General features: G+C 46.7%; 7 protein-coding genes across 7 annotated transcripts; 2 read left to right on the plus strand and 5 right to left on the minus strand.

Annotated features, from left to right (window-relative positions):
- Positions 1-1,588: 1,588 nt before the first annotated feature.
- POJ06DRAFT_218277 (general substrate transporter) lies at positions 1,589-3,315 on the plus strand (the record flags this gene model as incomplete). Its single annotated transcript, XM_056185569.1, has 2 exons — positions 1,589-2,101; positions 2,158-3,315. The coding sequence occupies 2 exons, from the start codon at positions 1,589-1,591 to the stop codon at positions 3,313-3,315; spliced, it is 1,671 nt and encodes a 556-aa protein (XP_056045852.1).
- Positions 3,316-5,096: 1,781 nt separating this feature from the next.
- Positions 5,097-6,052, minus strand: POJ06DRAFT_273040 (uncharacterized protein; the record flags this gene model as incomplete). Its single annotated transcript, XM_056189581.1, has 2 exons — positions 5,358-6,052; positions 5,097-5,309 (listed from the first exon to the last, which is right to left on the minus strand). Exons 1-2 carry the CDS (start codon positions 5,874-5,876, stop codon positions 5,097-5,099), a joined length of 732 nt encoding a protein of 243 aa, XP_056045853.1. The 5' UTR covers positions 5,877-6,052.
- A 5,079-nt stretch (positions 6,053-11,131) lies between these two features.
- POJ06DRAFT_279858 (uncharacterized protein) lies at positions 11,132-11,494 on the minus strand (the record flags this gene model as incomplete). The annotated part of the gene is made up of 1 exon (XM_056189849.1): positions 11,132-11,494. The coding sequence occupies one exon, from the start codon at positions 11,492-11,494 to the stop codon at positions 11,132-11,134; it is 363 nt and encodes a 120-aa protein (XP_056045854.1).
- A 906-nt stretch (positions 11,495-12,400) lies between these two features.
- POJ06DRAFT_244544 (superoxide dismutase) lies at positions 12,401-13,472 on the plus strand. Its single transcript, XM_056186508.1, has 3 exons — positions 12,401-12,528; positions 12,755-13,183; positions 13,245-13,472. Exons 1-3 carry the CDS (start codon positions 12,432-12,434, stop codon positions 13,265-13,267), a joined length of 549 nt encoding a protein of 182 aa, XP_056045855.1. The 5' UTR covers positions 12,401-12,431; the 3' UTR covers positions 13,268-13,472.
- A 710-nt stretch (positions 13,473-14,182) lies between these two features.
- On the minus strand, positions 14,183-16,185 carry POJ06DRAFT_244548 (aquaporin-like protein). Its single transcript, XM_056186509.1, has 7 exons — positions 15,924-16,185; positions 15,512-15,866; positions 15,305-15,461; positions 15,098-15,251; positions 14,946-15,044; positions 14,698-14,894; positions 14,183-14,644 (listed from the first exon to the last, which is right to left on the minus strand). The coding sequence occupies exons 2-7, from the start codon at positions 15,782-15,784 to the stop codon at positions 14,532-14,534; spliced, it is 993 nt and encodes a 330-aa protein (XP_056045856.1). The 5' UTR covers positions 15,785-15,866; positions 15,924-16,185; the 3' UTR covers positions 14,183-14,531.
- Positions 16,186-17,253: 1,068 nt separating this feature from the next.
- Positions 17,254-18,323, minus strand: POJ06DRAFT_293922 (uncharacterized protein; the record flags this gene model as incomplete). The annotated part of the gene is given in 5 exon segments (XM_056190450.1): positions 17,254-17,370; positions 17,411-17,514; positions 17,536-17,773; positions 17,793-17,839; positions 17,892-18,323. The coding sequence occupies 5 exon segments, from the start codon at positions 18,130-18,132 to the stop codon at positions 17,254-17,256; spliced, it is 747 nt and encodes a 248-aa protein (XP_056045857.1). The 5' UTR covers positions 18,133-18,323.
- Positions 18,324-18,541: 218 nt separating this feature from the next.
- POJ06DRAFT_244558 (uncharacterized protein) lies at positions 18,542-18,992 on the minus strand. The gene has a single exon (XM_056186510.1). It carries the CDS (start codon positions 18,882-18,884, stop codon positions 18,609-18,611), a length of 276 nt encoding a protein of 91 aa, XP_056045858.1. The 5' UTR covers positions 18,885-18,992; the 3' UTR covers positions 18,542-18,608.
- Between the last annotated feature and the right edge of the window lie 413 nt (positions 18,993-19,405).

Genomic DNA, 19,405 nt, shown 5'->3' on the forward strand with positions numbered 1-19,405 from the left:
GGTGGAATCTAGCGTTGGATGACGTAGTGCTGATTAGCGAAGGGGTGGGTTGAGTAGTGGACTCTGAAATATTCCCAAACGCAGCGGTGAGATTTGCCGAATGGAGATTCTCCGGCTCCAATGCCCCAGGAGAAAGGCACAACTTGACAACAGAGTAGTAAAATGGGAGTTCGTAGTAATGTCTATCTTCAGAGTTTTTTGACAATTATTACCGATGTTCCCAAATTAAGTAACGAACGGTTAATGGAATAGTGAAGTGGTCGGAACTGTTAAGTTGCTCCACAGAAAGGTGTTGATGTCATCAGGAAAGACTTTTGCGGAGTTCATGATATTAAGCTAGAGAGAACTATTGATGTTCGAGGTAGTTATCCATTACACTACCCAACCACCCATGCCGAAGGCGGGTATCCCTTGTTCTACTTTATGTTACAGAATCCTGTGCCTTCTGTCGTCATCTTAAATTTTATCGATTGCTCGTTGTATCTTATCTTCGCCCGGTCGCGGTCGGTTTGCCGTTGCTCATCGTGCGGCTAGCCTGATTATGCTTCTCTAGGATCTGATAGTTCATGGGTGACTTTAGTGAACCTTACTTCTTCATCATCGCATTGGAAATTCCATCGTTCTCAACATGAACACGAAGCACCTTGCGGATGGTCCTCGTTAGGGTTCTTTGTCGATGATGTTGAGCCCTAAACCGAAGCAACACGCGACAATTGGAACCTCAAAGTCGTTGATGCCTTCGGATTGATCTGTGCCTTTAAGTCGTGGAATTTTATGCTTGAAAGGGCCCCAAATTCAGGTCTGCTAGTGTCAGCCTTCGTGTCCTGCCCGCCTCCGTGACGTTGCCAGTGGTCACTGAGCCGATGGCATTCACTCCGGTCAGTCTCGTATGGCGAGCTGCGGGGTCAGTCCCCAGATTTGCACCCCCCCCGCCAGTCGAAGATCTACTCTCGCGCCAGAATCTTGCCGCCTGATACCGTCTGTGGTTTTGGCAAGTGTAGGCGTTCCGAACCAGGTCCAAACCATCTCTGAGCCCTATCAGGTACCCGGATGTAGCGAAACTGTAAATAAATGAGCAAGAGGGCAAGTCCTACCGCCAAGATAGACTACATTCCTCCTACAGCATTGGATTCCACCGTGATGCCGATGAAAGAGTTGTTGGCATCGTGATAATCGTGAAATTCTATCGTCTGCTACCCCGCGCACGAACATCGAAATTACTAAATTGACGTTGAGCCAAGAACCAAAAAGTGGGGAAGAGATGCGGGGGTCGCCTTCCGGCGTTATTTTCGGAGAAACTTGGACACGCACCACTGCTAAAGATGATTAGACGAGTCTTTCGTGATTAAGGTTCCATGCTCCCCGCGGGGTTAGGTCGACACATGCCAAGGCACCGCGTGAACGTAAACATATCCTAAGTACGCAAGCATACGTCAAGTCAAGCTGCCTAAACCACAATCGCAATTATAAATATCGGAGGACCATGGTTTTATGTCCTTCACTTTTTGCCGCATGTTCTGCAGCAGACTCACTTCTCTTCGGGCTGTCAGTCTTTAGCGAATAACCACAGTACAACAGAATCAGCAGCATGGCCGCAGCTGTCGATACAGAGAAGGTCACCGACACATTTGACGTAGGAGCCGGCACGGCACAGGTCAACCACGATCTTGATTGTGGCTTGCTCGCGGAAGCCAAGGATGCCACTGACCAAGAGCATCAGATGTCCATCATACAGGCCATCAAGCTGTATCCGAAGGCCGTGGGCTGGTCCCTTGTGCTTTCCCTCGCCATCATCATGGAAGGTTACGATTTGATTTTGCTGGGTTCCTTTTACGCCTTCCCTACCTTTGTGCAGAAGTATGGTGAGCTGCGGCCGGACGGAAGTTATCAGATTAGTGCTGCATGGCAAGCTGGCCTCGGCAATGGCGCCCGAGCTGGGGAGATTCTCGGCCTCTTCGCTACGGGTATAATATCCGAGCGATTTGGATATCGGAAGACAATGCTTGGAGCACTATTTGCCCTCACTGGCTTTGTGTTTATCCTCTTCTTCGCGAAGGATGTAGTCATGTTACAGGTCGGCGAGGTCCTGTGTGGCATACCGGTATATATTGACTTTTCTGTCGTTCAGTTTAATGAATCAGACACTGACTCCAGGAGTGGGGGGTGTTCCAGACTTTGACCACCACGTACGCTGCCGAAGTCTGCCCTGTGGCCCTCCGTGCTTACCTCACCACCTACGTCAATCTTTGCTGGGTCATCGGTCAGTTTATTGCATCGGGCATTCTGCGAGGGATGCTAAGTCGCTCTGACGAATGGTCCTATCGCATACCATTCGCATTACAGTGGATTTGGCCCGTTCCTATTGCCGTCGGAGTCTTCTTGGCGCCTGAGTCGCCATGGTGGCTCGTTCGGAAAGGTCGCAATGAGGAAGCGGGCAAGTCGCTACGTCGCTTGACACGAAAGAATGATCCCAACTTCAATGTGGAGCGCACCGTTGCTATGATGATTCACACTAACGAGATCGAAAAGAATGTGTCGCAAGGCACAAGCTACTTGGATTGCTTTCGGGGAACCAACCTACGTCGCACCGAGATATCGTGCTTAGTCTGGGGTATTCAAGTTCTCTGTGGAACCGGACTCATGACCTACTCGACATATTTCTACAAACAAGCCGGCCTGCCAACCACGCAATCATTCAACATGACCCTCGCGCAGTATGGTCTCGGCATCATTGGCACCTTGGGCTCTTGGTTTTTGTTGACACGGTTTGGTCGCCGCACAATGTATCTTGGTGGATTGGTCATCCTGGATATCTTGCTTCTGGCCATTGGATTCATATCTATCGCGCCCGCTTCCAACCCGCGCGCCAGCTGGGCAATCGGGTCGCTATTGCTGGTGTTCATTTTTGTGTACGATACCACAATTGGTCCTGTTACATATTCGCTTGTGTCGGAGATCCCGTCTACGCGACTGCGTTCGAAAGCCATTGTGTGTGCCCGGAACTTATACATCTTCTGCTCCATCATCAATGGTGTCATAACGCCTTACATGCTCAACCCCACGGCCTGGAACTGGAGGGCCAAGACTGGCTTTTTCTGGGCGGGGTCTTGCTCCCTGTGTCTCGTGTGGGCATACTTCCGTTTACCTGAGCCCAAGGGCCGCACTTACGGAGAAATCGACGACCTCTTTGAGCGACGCATACCCGCCCGAAAGTTCAAGGAGACGAAGACTAATCTATTTGAAGGTCAAATTGATGTTTATGACGAGGATAAGGCGACTGTGGAGATGCTCGAGACGACTGCTAAGGCCAATTGACGTCATTGAATTACTATTCAATTTACATTTTGTTATTGTAACGTAACGGAACTGGACTGGATTGGAGGGGGGATTTGTATCTCAAAATATTCAAGAATACAAGACTTCGTCGTGGAGACCCGGTGGCTTTTGCACTGGCCTTTTCACCCTAACAAAAGGGACAACGTACAATGTTGCAAACAGGAAGATCCCCAACGAGGACGCTAAGAAGGAACACAGAGGAAGCAAAAGCAACCTCAACGAAGGCAAAAAGATAAAAGACGTCTAATGGACATGACCAGGCTTGACTCGGACCCCACCTTCCGCCGTCGCCCATACATCACAACACTCCTATCATACCATCACTGAAACAGCCCCACGACTCGCCACTTGTAGCGCGGCTCATTTCTGCGAGGATTCATCACAGCTTGCCGGGCCTGAACTCTTCTAGGCGCTATTTTATAGTATACACTTCACGTCGGCTCCTTGTGGTACCTCTTCCTCCCAACTTAATCCAAAGTTCGCTACTCCATTCCTTTCCCTGCCCAATAGACTCCACTGCCCTCTCAAAGTGTAGACAGGCTGTCATCCGAGCTCAGCATGGCTTTTGTAAAGTCATAAGCTCGAACAAGCCTTGGGAGGACTTCCATCCATTCTGTCTGCTTATACTTCCAAAGCATCTTCAACGCAACTGGTGCATTTTCATCGAGGAAACTGAGCGTTTCCGCACTCCACACGAAAGCTGTTGGTGCGCTGATGATATACTTGCCCCAGTTGATCTCAGGGGAACTGGGCGGTAATGCGCAAGAATATTAATTTGCAAAAATTAGGGTTTAAGATTTGACAAGGAGAGTTAAGGAGAATAAAATCTGTAACACACAAATATCTCTGTGGGGACTGGCGTGCACTTAATTGACTAATTAGTTAGTCTTTCTATCTTATGGCCCTTTATTTACCGGAATGAGGATCACGTGGAATCTCGGCGATACGATACGATATTCAACGTCAATATCGTATATCGTATCGACTAATTTGAAATTTAGGCGACATTATCGCCAGGAATTTTCCTTTGGCAATATTGTATCGCCGCAGATACGATATGGCGATGTCGCCCTGATTCGATATCGGCATCCAGAAAAGGGGACCAGAGAAAATGGGATTTAAATCTGCACTCTGGCTTTTATTCTTGTTAGGTCCGAACACTGCAACGGATACTTGAAAGGCCGCCTACGTTCCTTAGGGTCATGACCCTAACCCTGACCCTGGTCGACAGCGAGAAAAAACTAAAGTTCGCCGCATTAAGGGCATGTATTGTAATCAATTCCGCGTCTTAATTCATGAACAAGATGATGGCCTTGATACTTTCGATATGGAGCATGAATGGATAGCTAACATTGAATTGAGCCTGACAAGCTGCAACCTCTACCTGACAAGACGCGAGCAGAGAGAGCCCGGCAGCTTGCATAAGCAGAAGCTCATCGTGACTTTTTTCGTGACTCGATCCTAGATTTCGTCGCCATAGACATTATTATCAAGACAGTTAGCAATTAGATATAATATTTGCCGGTTGTACTATATTGTACAATACTATACGTTTATGCCTCCTCCATCATCTGTTTCTCGTCTGCAATAGTCTCAATCTCGATATCAGTCTTTGAAAATCCTCATTTTAATGTCAGAAATAGCAACCCGTAAAGATGTAACCATTGCGCCCCTAAGAACAACATGCAAGATCGCAGTCATAAATCTCGTGGCTATTTATTACCACAGCCAGTTGATGTCAGTCCATTCCTTATTGCACTCTATCTGTGTCCTACTGCGTCAGTGAATCTCGATTTCGCTGTTATAAGCGCTCCGCGTCCCAGCAACTCCCTCACACGGTCGGCATCTAAGTGTATAAGTGCCGCTTCGATACCGTGAATATCCTGCTCACCAGCAGGAAACAGATCTGCAATTGTGAGGCCCAGATTAGCGTTGGCACCTTGCAACAGCATTTGCCCATCCTCAACCACATTCTATGGGCTGATTAGCGCCCCCAAGCAAAGCACCAATATTTCACTTACAAATCTTGTGGGCGGCAGGACAGTTCCAGTAAGCGGATCGCGCCTATATAGCTCCATAAATGCCGCACCTAGTTTTCCAAACCAGTCGTGCCCATTGTAGTGATACGGTCCAAACGGTTGATTAAGATTCACCGCTGCCATCGCATTACCGAATGGAACAACGTCGTTTGCAGAAACCGCCCCGGTTGGATAGCGGAACTTTGGCTTCTCGCTAAGCGAAAACAGTAGGCCAGTGTGGCACTGGAAGACCTGCATCCAGAGTTCAAGGTCAGCCGTCAATCGCCGGTATGATTCTGACACACCAATCTCGATTACAGCAATAACCGTTTCGAACCCATCTTTTACGTATATGAGAGCCCCATCAGTCTTTTTAACCGACAGCCATAATTGATCATCAAGCGCATTCAGACGCAGGTCATAAACTGCACTAAAACGGGCGCTGAGGTCGCCCATGCCACGGTTTCTGAGTTCTGTTCGCATCCCGCCCTCAATCCATCCTTGGAGGGCCACTGCTGCCATTTGATGCAACCCCGATTGTGCGGTGATTATCGTTACAGTTGAGCCTTTGGAGGAGTACCCGACAAAGGGATAACTGGTGGCAGTTAGTAATGCCTTCAACCACTGTACTTAGCAGTCTGTACCCTGCTTCTTCACCATAGCGCTTATGCGCCGCATCTTCCAACGCTCGAAAGCATTTAAAAGGAAGACGCACATCAAGTCTTTGCTCCGGTTCATTCTCGATCAGAAATCGAAAGCATTCTGATAAGCCTTGCTCTCGACGAAGCTCAGATCCATGTTTGACGCGGACTGTATCAGGTCATGAGATGGAAGTGCAGTTGACGGCTGCATTCTTGTCTGTTGTCTTGAGTGTTGATAAGCTGAAATTTCCTGAGCATGAACTGACGTCGCCTGCCGTTCATTGCCATGTGTCATGGTGATCGCTGCCGTAACAGAACGTCGCAAACGCGTCGTACAGGGCGCGTTCACTGTGATAAATACTCATTATAGATAGCGAGCAGTCTCTGTGGTAAGAAATCGAGCGCAGGGCCAGAGCAGGACAGCATCAAATCATCATATGAGCAGCACAGTAGATCCAAATAGGCTGAGTTGGCAAGGGTTAGGTGAATTTTCGGTGTGGTTTGAGCGTAACTGACAAAGGGGCTGCATCTTGCACAGCTCGCTTCAGCTACTTCAGCAAGGCAAGGGTTTGTGTCGAAAAAATTGTTAAAACGGTATGTCGCTGTGATGTTGGAACTCGCTAAGACAGCTGGGAGTTAATCATTTTCGAACAAATTGGCGCCTAAAATTTAACCTGTGTCTCGTTAATAAGGCTGTTCCGAATACTCTTTTTTCGCGATCGGCGAGTAATTATTCTCGCCATTTTTGTTGGCGAATAACGAATAACGAATATTATTCGCTGGTCATCCAGGGAGCGAATTTTCGCCGAATATTCGTTATTCGCTGCAATTATTCACTGAATTGACTTGTTCAATTAGAGCTTTTTTGGCAGAAATGCCGCCTGAATGGCTTCTTTTTCGTGGTATCACACTAGTAACAATGCATAAATGTACTGTTTGTGCCGTTGCACTGGCGGTACTTGTGATCCTGAGCTTCCTCAATCGAGATCCCGACAATGGTCGAAAGGTGATTGGGCTAATAGAATCCTCGGGTCCTAGCTCAAGAGCAGTCTCATTAGTTGATTTGGTTCCATAGAACAGCAACATTTGATTCTTGCTGGGTGAATCGCCAAGTATCAGTATGGACTATATCCTGTGCAGACCTTTTAACCCTAGCCCATATCACCCTCAGTACTGTAGCCATCGAGATAATTGGAAACTTCGACGATCGCCAGCATTGCTTTTCATTCTCGCGTTGACTCAGGATTGCATTGCTGTTCCTGACGCTTCGGCTTCTATAATTGTCTCTCTCGTCGGATCAAAGTGTCGAAGCATGGGCGCCGATATGAATGCTTCCTTAGAAGGCTTCAAAGGCTTCTGCCATCTCGTGGGACCAAATAAAAGGTGCGTATTTGTTCAATAGTAGTGCAAACGGTGACCCTGACCCTTGGTGAGGCGAAGGCTAAAGTTCATGAGCGTAGCCGTAAGGGTAGCGTACCGTTGACGGCTGTCCGACCGACCTTAACTGTCATACGAATGCCGCCGGCAGACCTGGGGCAACGCTAGTTAATGCGCCGCATCCATAACCCATACTGCAAGGTCAGCCGGCTAACTTAGGGGACCGTCCAATTTAGCACTACAAAAATTTGGAAAAAATCATTTTTGCGTAATATATTATAACAATTTCAAAATTACCAATTTGTAGTGAGGAAGAACATTGGATTGATGAGATATTCTATTATGTGTACCGCGGATGCGTGAACAGCGCAGCGGATGAGTGGTCCCTTGTCAGGATCAGTGTCAGCATGCGGAATACGCGTGACTATGATTCGTACGTTTGTTTTGCCTTTGCCGTGCCTTAGCGCACGTATTATACATATAACACGATCTGGTAGTTATAAAAGGAGGGGTTTGTCCTCCCTGCCAGATCAGTCAAGAAGTCTTGTATTCTCAGACTATATTGTGTAATATTCTAGTCCAGTCCAGTCCCAGTCTCGTCTTGTTACACTCGGCTGCGCCTTCGCGGACTACAGTCGTTCGGGCCACTGGCCGTTAGTTTTGTTTATCTTCTTTCGTTTCTCCTTTTTCTCTTTCTTCCTTTTTCTGTTTTTAACTAGTTCTTTTGTATATTGTCTAAGAAATAAACGTTTTTTCGCCTTCCATATCTTTTGACGATCAGATTAAGGATATGTGCCAGACAACTGACATAGCTCTCCCAAGAATCTGGAGATTTCATACAGGACAGAAATCAGGGCTGTGGCGGATGCGGGTCAGGGTCAGACTCGACCGTCAAACGGAATCCTCGACCAGTCTGGCTCCATTACAGGAACCTCCCCGGAATGCCGGAATTTCGGAACCTAAATCCACTAAATAGCCATGTACTTGCTTTGAAATATCCGAATTCGAAAATCCTTGGATCGTTAAGAAAAGCAACAAAAGGAAGTTGATGGATAGAGAGATTCGATGCGCGGTCTTGGAACAAATCTTTCATGATATTCCGGGAATTAGGCTCCCTTTTACCAGCCGTCAGGTTGTCAGACAACGGTTAGCCGATCAGTTCGCAGCCCAGCGTACACAATTGAAAGAGGAACTACCCGAAACATGCACGACAATTGCTATCTCTCTGGACGTCTGGACGAGCAAAAATAGCCTGCCAATTCTTGGCATGATTGGCCATTGGCTTACTCCAGAGTTCCAATATCAAGGGAGACCATTGGACTTCAAGGAACTCTATGGATCGCACAGTGGCGAAAATTTGGTGGCAGCAGTTGCGGCAACGCTGGAAGAACTTCATCTTGAGTGCAAATTAATCGCGATTACTGGAGATAATGCTAGTAATATCGAAAAGATGATTTCTGTCCTGTATGAAAATCTCCAGAAGAAATTCGGTTCTTTTCTCAGATTTCGGGGGTTGGAGAGCTATGTCCGTTGTCTGGCACATATCCTGAATCTGATCGTCAAAGACATCCTATCCGCTTTGAAATCCGGGACTGCAGCTGAAGCTTTTTCTGCGTGTGACATGTTGAGCGGTCAAGATCCCCGGTACCTGGAGAGTCAGGGAGTCCTGGCGAAACTTCGCATTCTCGCCGTCTGGATTGATCGCAGCCCTCAGAGAAGACAAAAGTGGAAAGAAGTTTGCCACTTCCTTGATCTTCCTGATAAATTCATCGAATATGACAATGATACGAGATGGAATTCAACGTACCGCATGCTTACCGACAGCCTACAGGCCAAAGTCCAAATTAACAAATACTTGGAGCATCAAGTAGAGCTTCCTTTGCCGTCATTTACTGACAATGATTGGGAACGACTGAGGCAGATCACACAGCATTCTTTCGAAGTTCAATGAGCTAACTCTGTTTGTTTCTAAAAAGAAGCCGCAGATTAGTCTCACGGTTCCGATTTACTATGAACTCCATGATCTACTCCATGATGCCGCGGAGCGACGCGGAAGCTTTTCAAAAATTGACATGGACATCGCACTGGCAGTGAAAAACGGCATGAAGAAGTATAAGAAGTATTACTCGTTCATGGACGAGATCGATACCTAATATACGGCTCTTATTTTGGACCCGCGTGTCAAAGGCGACCTCATTCGACAGGAGTTGAGAGAGGATGGTGATGCTGGTCGCCTAATTCTAGAGGCAATACAACTGGAACTCCATCGGAGTACAATATTACTGATGTGGATTCCCCTCAAACAGAGCAATTTCCAGCAGATAAGCTGGAATATAGCGACCCGGAGCTTCTGATGCTGCAAAAACTCCAGCCTCAAAGCCAATCTTTTGTGTCCGACATAGATAGGTACTTCGAGACCCCGAGGGCAGTTGTGACGGACTCCAAGAACCCAAATTGGCTGTGCGGCTGGTGGCGGAAGCACAAAGATGACATATCCGCAGATGGCTATGGCGGCGAGAGACTACTTAGCCATTCCCGCCTCTGAAGTCTCTGTTGAGAGGATGTTCAATACTGGTAGAGACATTCTAGGGGTACGTCGATTTGCGATGAAGGGCGAAACTATGAGAATGTTAATGTTGCTGGATAGCACGGAAAAAATATTGTAATAATTTGATTTATTCTGATGTTGGGCTTCTTTGTATACGCGATTGTTTGCGGAGGATGTTAGGTTTTTGAAATTTAATTAGAGAATATACCAATTATCCGCCATATTTGCCACGGATATCCGCCTCTCTGAGGGTTGGCGGATTTGTATCCGCCATTTGTATCCGCCAATCGAAAGCATGGCGGATACGTATCCGCGGCAGATATCCGATCCGCCAAATCGGCCTATCCGCCTACAGCCCTGACAGAAATCATCTTTTCGTTATTTCTAGCATTGTCTCCAGTAATCGCAATTAATTTGGAGTCAAGATGAATTCTTCCAGCGTTCGGACAGCTCCTCGTTCAATTGTACGCGCTGGGCTGCGAACTGATCGGCTAACCTGTCACAATGCAAGCAAGGACAAGGCAAGGCAACAAGATTGTATTAAAATAATACACATGAAGGCAAGATCCTATTTCCTTGCCTGGCAGCGAGGACAAAACCCCTCCTTTTATTCTCTGCCAGGCCCCTCCCCTTCGTATACTGGGGTCAAGCACAACCAAGACAAAACAAACAAACAAACAAACAAACAAAGACATATAACAATCATTAATTTTACATCACAATGTGAATGAGCGGGGAATTCCCGAACTCATCACAAGCAACGCACAGACAACAAGAACCCAACCCACGCACGGACTAACCAATTTCCGGATTCCCGGAAAAGGAGTCATTCATTTCATTACATAGCCGTTGTCTGACAACCTGACGGTTGGTAAAAGGGAGCCTAATTTCCGGAATATCATGAAAGATTTGTTGAAACGCTGGTGACTCCAAGGTTGTAAAAGGTTGCTTTTCAGCGACTAGCTAGCGCAGAATATTCTTCTCTAGAAGTTGTTGATGTGTAAGTCTCTCCTTCCCCTTTATAAAAGATAATATACTATATTCTACTCTTTTTGGTTCTTCCAGTTTGTCAGGAGAATCTATAGAATGCTGCTTGCGGAGATGATCAATCATATTGCTAGTAGAGGCTTGTCGCTTTGAATCCGTATCTTCCAATCGCATTTTCTCCTGTTTCATTGTCCAAGACCGCGCATCGAATCTCTCTATCAACTTCATTTTGTTGCTTTTCTTAACGATCCAAGGATTTTCGAATTCGATATTTCAAAGTACGTCCATGGCCATTTAGTGGATTTAGGTTCCGAAATTCCGGCATTCCGGGGAGGTTCCTGTAATGGAGCCAGACTGGTCGAGGATTCCGTTTGAACGGTCGAGTACTCCTCTATCTGCGTCTCTTCCAACGACTCAAAAAGAGGCTGCTGGATTTGTGATGCTGATTCCGACGGAAGGATATCGTTCTCCAGAGTAGTAACATTTTCGTAACTGTCGAGTCGCTCTTCTGGCGATACCTCTTCATCAAGTCCATCATTGAGCAAGAAGTAATTAGGCCTGTTTCGACGAGTGTTCATGCGATCCATTTGTTTATTTGTTGATTTGGAGGTCGTTAAATTAGAATACGATCTTTGGACAGCTTGTAAACTATGGAATATTACGACGCATGAAGGAATTCTTCAAGGATTCTTATATTTTCCAACTTCCTTTCCACAACCTACCATGCCAACTAAAAAGGTTTAATCAAGGACAAAAAGTCAATTAAACATACTGATTACAAACGACGCAAAAGCCGAGCACCCAAGGTGTCGCACGAGACCGACTCCCTCGTCCTCTCAAGCGATTCGGACTATACCGACATGACCGCGTCTATAGCCGAACGCCGAACGTAATTTTAAGGATGGTAGTCATGAATGCAAGAGCTCGCACAGTATCGAACAATCTGTTCAACGTCGACCGACAATAAGTTATTCTGGCACTTGCGTAAATGCTCACATGTCGCGGGGATGACCGACGAAGTAGTTTGCTAATTGGGAGTCCAATTAGGAATTCAAATATCATGTTAATAGATTTTGCGAAATTTTTAAAGAAATTAAATGTATCATGTTGAATTTTGCCAATTTTTAAAGGCAAATACAAAGGCGGATACACTGCAAAAAGGTGGATGGCGGATGCGGATATGGGAAAATTTGGCGGATATCCGCATCCACCACCGCCCTGGCTCCAGCAAGTAAGTTCCCATAATTAAATGGATAGCCGGCAATTGAATCAGTGACTGGGGGGATCTTTGGTTACATTAGATTCTCACGCGGTGGGGTCCTCCTTGGTGCCGATAGCCCTAACCCAATGTTGGCTTTAACTGCGGTGTGTGTGGGAGATGTGCCGTAATTGTCCCGCGGTCAGAATATCACCCTCAGCCGGATCGGCGATTGTATCGGAAAATGGAAGTCAGCACGGGCCAATGCGCAGGTACCCGCTAACGAATCCCTATTGCTTGCTTTTTTTGAGACAGTACTAATCATTATGGCTCTCGCCCTCCTGGCAATCTTCTTATTCACACCGATCTTTCACCCTATCGCATTTGTTGCGTCACAATCTGTCGTCACACTCGTTAAGGCCGGTAGGTGTATTTTATGACTTGGTTGCGAAGATTGGTTCTGTTTGTCGGTAGCGATGGGAATGAACGAGTGCCGAAACCGTCACCTTGGATAGGATGACATGATGCAGGGGATCATGTCTTCATATCGAGCCACCATCCGCTGGCTCTTATCCTCACTTCAGAAGGACTGGGAAAAAAGATTGATGTATCGGAGCTCCAAAAACAATGAAACTAACTCGAATCTCAGTCGCTGTTCTCCAAGGAAACTCCACCGTCTCCGGCACTGTTACCTTCGAGCAGACCGCCGAGGGCGACCCCACCACTATCACCTGGGATATAGTGGGAAACGACCCTAACGCCCTCCGTGGTTTCCACGTCCACGAATTCGGCGACAAAACCAACGGCTGCACTTCTGCGGGCGGCCACTTCAACCCGTTCGTCAAGAACCACGGTGCTCCGACCGACGAGGTCCGTCACGTCGGTGATCTCGGCAATGTCGCTACCGATGCTGAGGGCAATGCCAGAAGCTCGACTACTGACAACCTGATCACTTTGATCGGACCCCAGAGCGTGCTTGGCCGAACTATCGTCATCCACGCTGGCACTGACGATCTCGGCAGGGGCGGACAACCTGATTCACTCACGACTGGCCATGCTGGTGCCCGACCTGCTTGCGGTACGTCGTTCAATGCTTCTATTTGTTTCCGGGGATCAAACAGTCAACTAATGCAATATAGGGGTCATTGGTATTTCCACCTAAGGAGATTTCGTTGCTTCAATATCTAGCTGTTGTATGTCCCTCCTCTAGTGTCGTGAGAAGTTGAAACGAATTTGGGAATGCGAACGTGACTGTTTGCGCGGGATTTGATCTCTTGAAAACATGATGAGGGTGCGAAGTGGGCTACGAAATGCAATTGCTCTGGATAACTTATTCGTTGGTCGTAAGTAATAAATATTATGAGAACACTTTCTGCTGTTTGCTGCCACCACTCCAGACCGCTGCGGGTTAGGGGAGCAACTTATCGTATTGCCGCAGATAATTATGGATATCGTGTACAGCCCTGCCTAAGTTAACCCTCTATAAAGGGGCGTCAGAAACAATAGTTGGAAAATCAAGCAAACAATACACACAAGTTCGAGTAGAAGTTTCAGTGACAATGGCGGCACATATATCATGCTTGGAACAATTGTTGTTCTTCGAAATCGTTACATGAGACGCTGACGTGGGTGGGTCAAAATCCAAATGTCATCCTACAGATAAACAGAGCTAGTCGCGTCCCAAATATTCTCGCACTTTATACCTCGCCGTGATGTATTTTCGGTCCTCAATCATCACAGATTTCCCTATTAACATAACTGTGTCATGGACGCCGTTACGGAGGGTACGATCTCCAATCAGCTATTCCTCGTCGAGAAATTGAAGTTGCGTTAAGAGAGTCAAGGATAGAAGTGAAAAATCACTGATCCACTGCTGAACTTAAATTTGAGGCTCCAATAGCGTAAGCACGAAGTCTTGGGTTCCTGATATAATAAATATATTGTTTAAGGTGCCTTTTTTGTCCTGCCTGATCTCCGCCCCGCCTCGTTACATCAAGCATGGGATGGAGGAGACGGACGTAGGGATAAAAACGGGCCATTCCATCCCCTCTGCTCGACAGAAATAAAGATTCTAAATCATCATAGTTACTGTTCTTTATTCCTTATACACTCCTTCATCTTTGCGTGTCCTGCACACAGTCCAGACGAAGCGACAGCGGCGCCAGCCAGCGTGATTGCGAGAAAAGTCATTGTGTCCCCACTAGGGAGCAGAATATATTTTCAAAGACAAACAAACGACAAAAGCATGGCTATATATAGCCTATATACAGGGTGTCCTTCGGTGAAAGGACCCGAGGAAATCTACAACAACCAATCAAAAATACAAGGAACAAACAATCGAAGCGACGAATCGGGTCCACCCAGACGGTCGATAGCCGCCGAGGAGTGGACGCCAAGGTCGCGAGCCTGACAGTTGAGACGCAAATTTATTCCACTCCGACGTCGCAGATTCGAACGAGCGTAAAGGGCGGAACCGTGTGATATATTGCACCGTGTACAAATGCCGCAGCCATAGGTCCAATCCAGAAGATCCACTGGTCTGCGTACACGTCAGTATAGACTTAAGCAAATCCTTCTATAGTATAAACACACTTTCAAAGTCATGCCTTGCTACGGAATAAGCAAGACACCTGCCCGGATTAAATGATGGGCCCGAATAGCCGGGGAACCCTAGGCCGGCAGAAGCGAAAATCAGTACTCCGACAGTGACGCCTACCATCGCTGGTCCAATACTCGGTCCGAACAGCTGTGCTTGGCGAGGGTCGAGACCGATGCCGAATGCGAGGAAACTATGAGGTTCAGGTCAGTAGGTATACTAATTGTGACGTCATGCTTCTTACATGCAAATAAGCGAGAAGATGGTTTCCAGTAGGAATGCTTGCCCAATCGAAAACGAATCGGTCGTGCTGTTATTGAGGAAGCAGCCACCCCCTTGGTATCTTCAACTACTTGTCAATTTAGAACAAGATTTTAACCGCGCGAGTGTTCGTACTTTTCTGTTGTAGCCTTGCCCAGACACCCTCTAATCATACCGCCCGCAAGAACAGCGCCGGCTGTCTGCGCCAGTATGTATAACACCGCTCTGGGGAACTCTGTTAAACCAGCCAATAGTGTCGAGAATGTTATCATGGGGTTGAGATGGCCGCCTTTACAGTTGTTAGGTCAGAGCTTCTAATGTTGTATTCTCATGAATACTTGCCAGATGCTGCAGCGGTCCCGTATATAAAGAGGCTGATATAAATGGCACCGACGACTCCTGCGTAGGCGGGAAGATATGGCGATTGGAAGTTGACGACAGTTATGCTCATCATGGCCATGATGTAGACTTGAAACGCTGTTCCGATGAATTCAATGAACTTCTAAAGCATTTAGCTACTGCACTCACATCCAGAAAAAGGGGACAAACGGCTGATTTCCAAATAGTCTTCTTGTTCCAACCATAAGTCACATAGTCATAAATAGCATTCCATGTTCCTGGCTCCTTTTCAACGGTCCATTGATCCTGTCGAGTTCCAGCTGCGAAGGATCCCTGGAATTGGGCGCCGCCAGATTCATTCTGCCTAGTCGTTCTAAATGGAATTCGGCGTTGTCTTAATTCTCTATCCGGGTTTGCGCGTTTGTCTGATTGTGACATCATGTTTTCTCTATCGAAGTTTGGGGGTTTCTCTGGGGATGACATCACGTTTAACCAGTCTCACGGCTCCCTACTTCGCTCCCTTGTTCGATCGTTAATTCCTAAGGTACGCGGCAAAGTGAAGATACTATAGCGTTCTATGTTAGAAGGTAAGTCAGAGTAATAAGCAAACAGCTCTTCTTACTGGTTTTTACGAATTGGGCGAAGGTGTGCGCACAGCCTAATGACGAGGAACAACGATCTATGCGATGCCTTTTATAAGCCTAGCAGAAACATAACTTCTGAGCGGAAATTTCACCAATGGCCGCGGGAAGCGTTCCTGTTCGGTTCCGTAGTTTCGAATCCTGAATCATATAGCATGCATAGCCGAAAAGTTCCGTGTGTGATAGCCCTGCGGGATAACCAGGTTTAGGGTAATAGTCTGCACGATTAGAGAGACTAATTTGACAATTAAATGAGAGGCTAGGTAAATTGGGCATAGCTTCCAACCACCGAGCTTTGCCTCGTGCGACACCCTCAACGCGCTTAACTTTTTTTAAGGCACTCCATTGTCCACCCTTTGCGGCGGCGGCGAGCAAGTTCAACCGCATTGTGACATTCTGACTTGACGAGTAGGTGATGAATCATTTCAAAAGTATCACTTGAGCTAGGGCCCGATATCAGATCTTCTTCATCTTCTACAACTGACTGTTGACATGCCTTATACAGTTGCCGGCAAAAGATTGAACCGATATCTTTTGGCTTGATGGTTGAGAAATTTCTGTCAACTCTGAGGATGGGAAATGAAGTCGTCCTTAGCATGAAAGGTGCATTCTCTCTTCATCCTCTCGGTCATGATGACAGTCCCGAAGGAATTTCTAAGCCTGGATAATTCTACATGTCCTCGATGGCAATCTTTTCATCGATATCTTCGAGCCTGCTCGGGTCGATCCAAATGTTGAGATTGACACGACTGTGTAGGTCCTGATCGAGTACGTTAAAGGGGACGATCGGCGGCATTGTCTCAGCGAGTGTGGTGGGTTAAGACCCATACAAGTAGCTCTGGCCACAGATTCCAGCATTCTTGGTGCCTCTTGGCCAATTGAACATATGGCGATGCCGCAAAATGTATAGAAAACGTAACTAGAAGTCTGAAAACAGTCACCAGTGTCAGCCTTGTAGTCGAAAGCCCGGTTAGACGTGGCTTGATGTTTTCTTCTGTGTGTCAATTTTCGCTTGTCCTTCTTTTCATATATAACGCAGCAAACAATTAAATATTAGAACATTTACGAAAATGTGCGTTGGCGCTAATCGCCGACGATAGGGCTCACGAAATCATCATGAAGTCTAGGCTTGACGTGGAAGCCCTGTGCACAGTTAAATGGGACTGCAAATTAAATCAATGCCTTGGCAAGAATAAATAGTCGATAATTCAAGCTACTGTTACTATTTCTCAAGCGGCGCTGTTATCTTTCGTCCACAAAAATTGAACGTAATAGGAAATATTTGCAAAGTAAGCACCATTACAAAAATTATTATGGTACGGGCGGTAATCTATTCAGTCTTGAAAACAATTCAGCCTCCATTCTGTCAGCTGCCCGTGGCCCATTAATTATCTCACTAACCATGTCGGATCCATCAGGAAAATCAGACTCAAAATTGGCTCGCAATCCCCTTCATATCGGCCAGGACAGTCTGACGGAAGTGCCAACGCAAAAACTCATCAATAACTCTTCTCTCGTCCCCTGGGTGCCTGCAAACAGGATCAAGGAACCTCCCATCAATCCCATCCATGTCTTCACTGAAACATGTTTAACTATCGTCCCGCATAAGAAGGCCATTCTGACAAGAGCTTATTACCGCATCAGTTCCTTCCGACCAATGTGTAACATACTGAGAGTAATTCAGCCATACGGAGAGTTCCTCGTGTGAGAGTGGAAAAATATGTGCAGCTTCGAAGCTTTTCCAGTCATTTCTGTCGGCAACAGGATTGATAACACCTGTTATCACACATTTTCCATCCCTACTTCGTACTTGCTCCCGAAAACGCGCCATCTCGTTTACTTAACAGTACGTGAAACGATCTTGCAATGCATCGCTCGTCAATCACCCATATCATACCTAACACTGCGTTAGTCGACTAATTATATTCTAGTAAACAGGTTGAACTTACCTCCTGGAATGTTGCACACGATATAATAATGCCCCGGTTCAAGTGGGTCGTCAGTAGGCGCGAGCGGATTGTCAGCTCCTCGAAACCACACACTGTATGGACCGTTCACATGGAAAATTAATTCTAGCATACGAAGGAATTTTCTTCTGGTCACAGACGGATTTAAATATAATCCGCCAGGGGGCTCAGTTGGTCGCGAAGCTTCGTAAAAGTGAACATTTCGAATGACATCCCTGCCCATTGATATTTATGAAGCACATCAATCAAATACAAAAAAGTTCAAATCGAAATTGATCTGTAATGTGACTAATAATTGTGTAACTAAACCGAGCTGGTCAGCGACAGCGCAAACCTGAAGTTGGAATTCATCAACTAATCAACAGCTACATTATTGAGATCGTATATGAAGGCGGCGCCGGTGCAGCCGTAAACGTGGTCAGGGATAGGGTTAGTTTGGCTGGTCTTATCGAGTTTTAGATCTTAATACTGTAATATCTCCAATATCTTGATGTAACCTGCGCAGGTCGACTCGTGGTCGGATAGAGTTTACGAACAACTCGGCTTCCCAATCACAGACAAGTTCTACTTTGGTCAGCAGAGCTCAACGACAGGGTATCTGCACCCGAATATCTGGTTGGGCCTACAAATCTCTCAAATGTTGAATATAATTGGATTACGGAAAAGTCTTTGGTGGTCGATTTTGGCCAATCTTTAATGCTACAGACACCGCCACCACTTAATGAAGTAGGCTTCACGATGTCCATATAGGCGCAGCAGACAATGAGGCTGTCGCTGATGAAGTTGCAGTTGAGACGAACATCTTGACGAACAATGTTCCCCGGCCGAGCCTGAGACGGAGTTTATCTTAGAGCCGATGGGGATGAGACCGGAGACAGAAGTGAAAGATTTCGGAGATCTCTTGCAAAGAGTGATAAGCAATAAGGTACAACCCAGAGCAGCGCCTACAAACCAAAGATATCCTAAAACGTCCATGGTTTACCACGTCTTTGAAGACTGCTCCGCACTTAGTAGGTCTGGCATGGACCCGTTTCGACAATTCGGGGTGTTTCGTCAGGCTTGTGGATCGAGAGGAGATATTCCCGGACGGAGGATATGATCTCATGTCTGAGCTCAGCCGCCGCATCTGCATGGAGATCTCCTTGGATAGTCACCACGGTCGCTATCTCCACTAGACCCTAACCCTTGTATGAGAAGCGCGGATATCTGCAGTCTCCGATCGTTAGCCATTAGATGGATCGAAGTTCAATGCATCTAGACAACTAATACTTCTGATCCTCTAGAATGTTTGCCTCTGATTTAGGAGTTTTTGGCCTAAAGACTAAAGCGGCGTCCACTCATCTGATAGGTCGCTGACGGGTGCAGTAGTTCATTGCAAGTCTTAGGTAGTAATGCATGGTTTTGTGCATGACACAATGCCACATAGTCATCTAATTATTTGTGGTCTGCAGCACAGGGATGCATATTGCAAAGATTGGCGGCGTGATATTGTAGGA

The sequence above is a fragment of the Lipomyces tetrasporus genome (genome assembly GCF_029532465.1).
Source record: "Lipomyces tetrasporus strain NRRL Y-64009 chromosome Unknown POJ06scaffold_2, whole genome shotgun sequence".
Lineage (NCBI taxonomy): Eukaryota > Fungi > Ascomycota > Lipomycetes > Lipomycetales > Lipomycetaceae > Lipomyces > Lipomyces tetrasporus.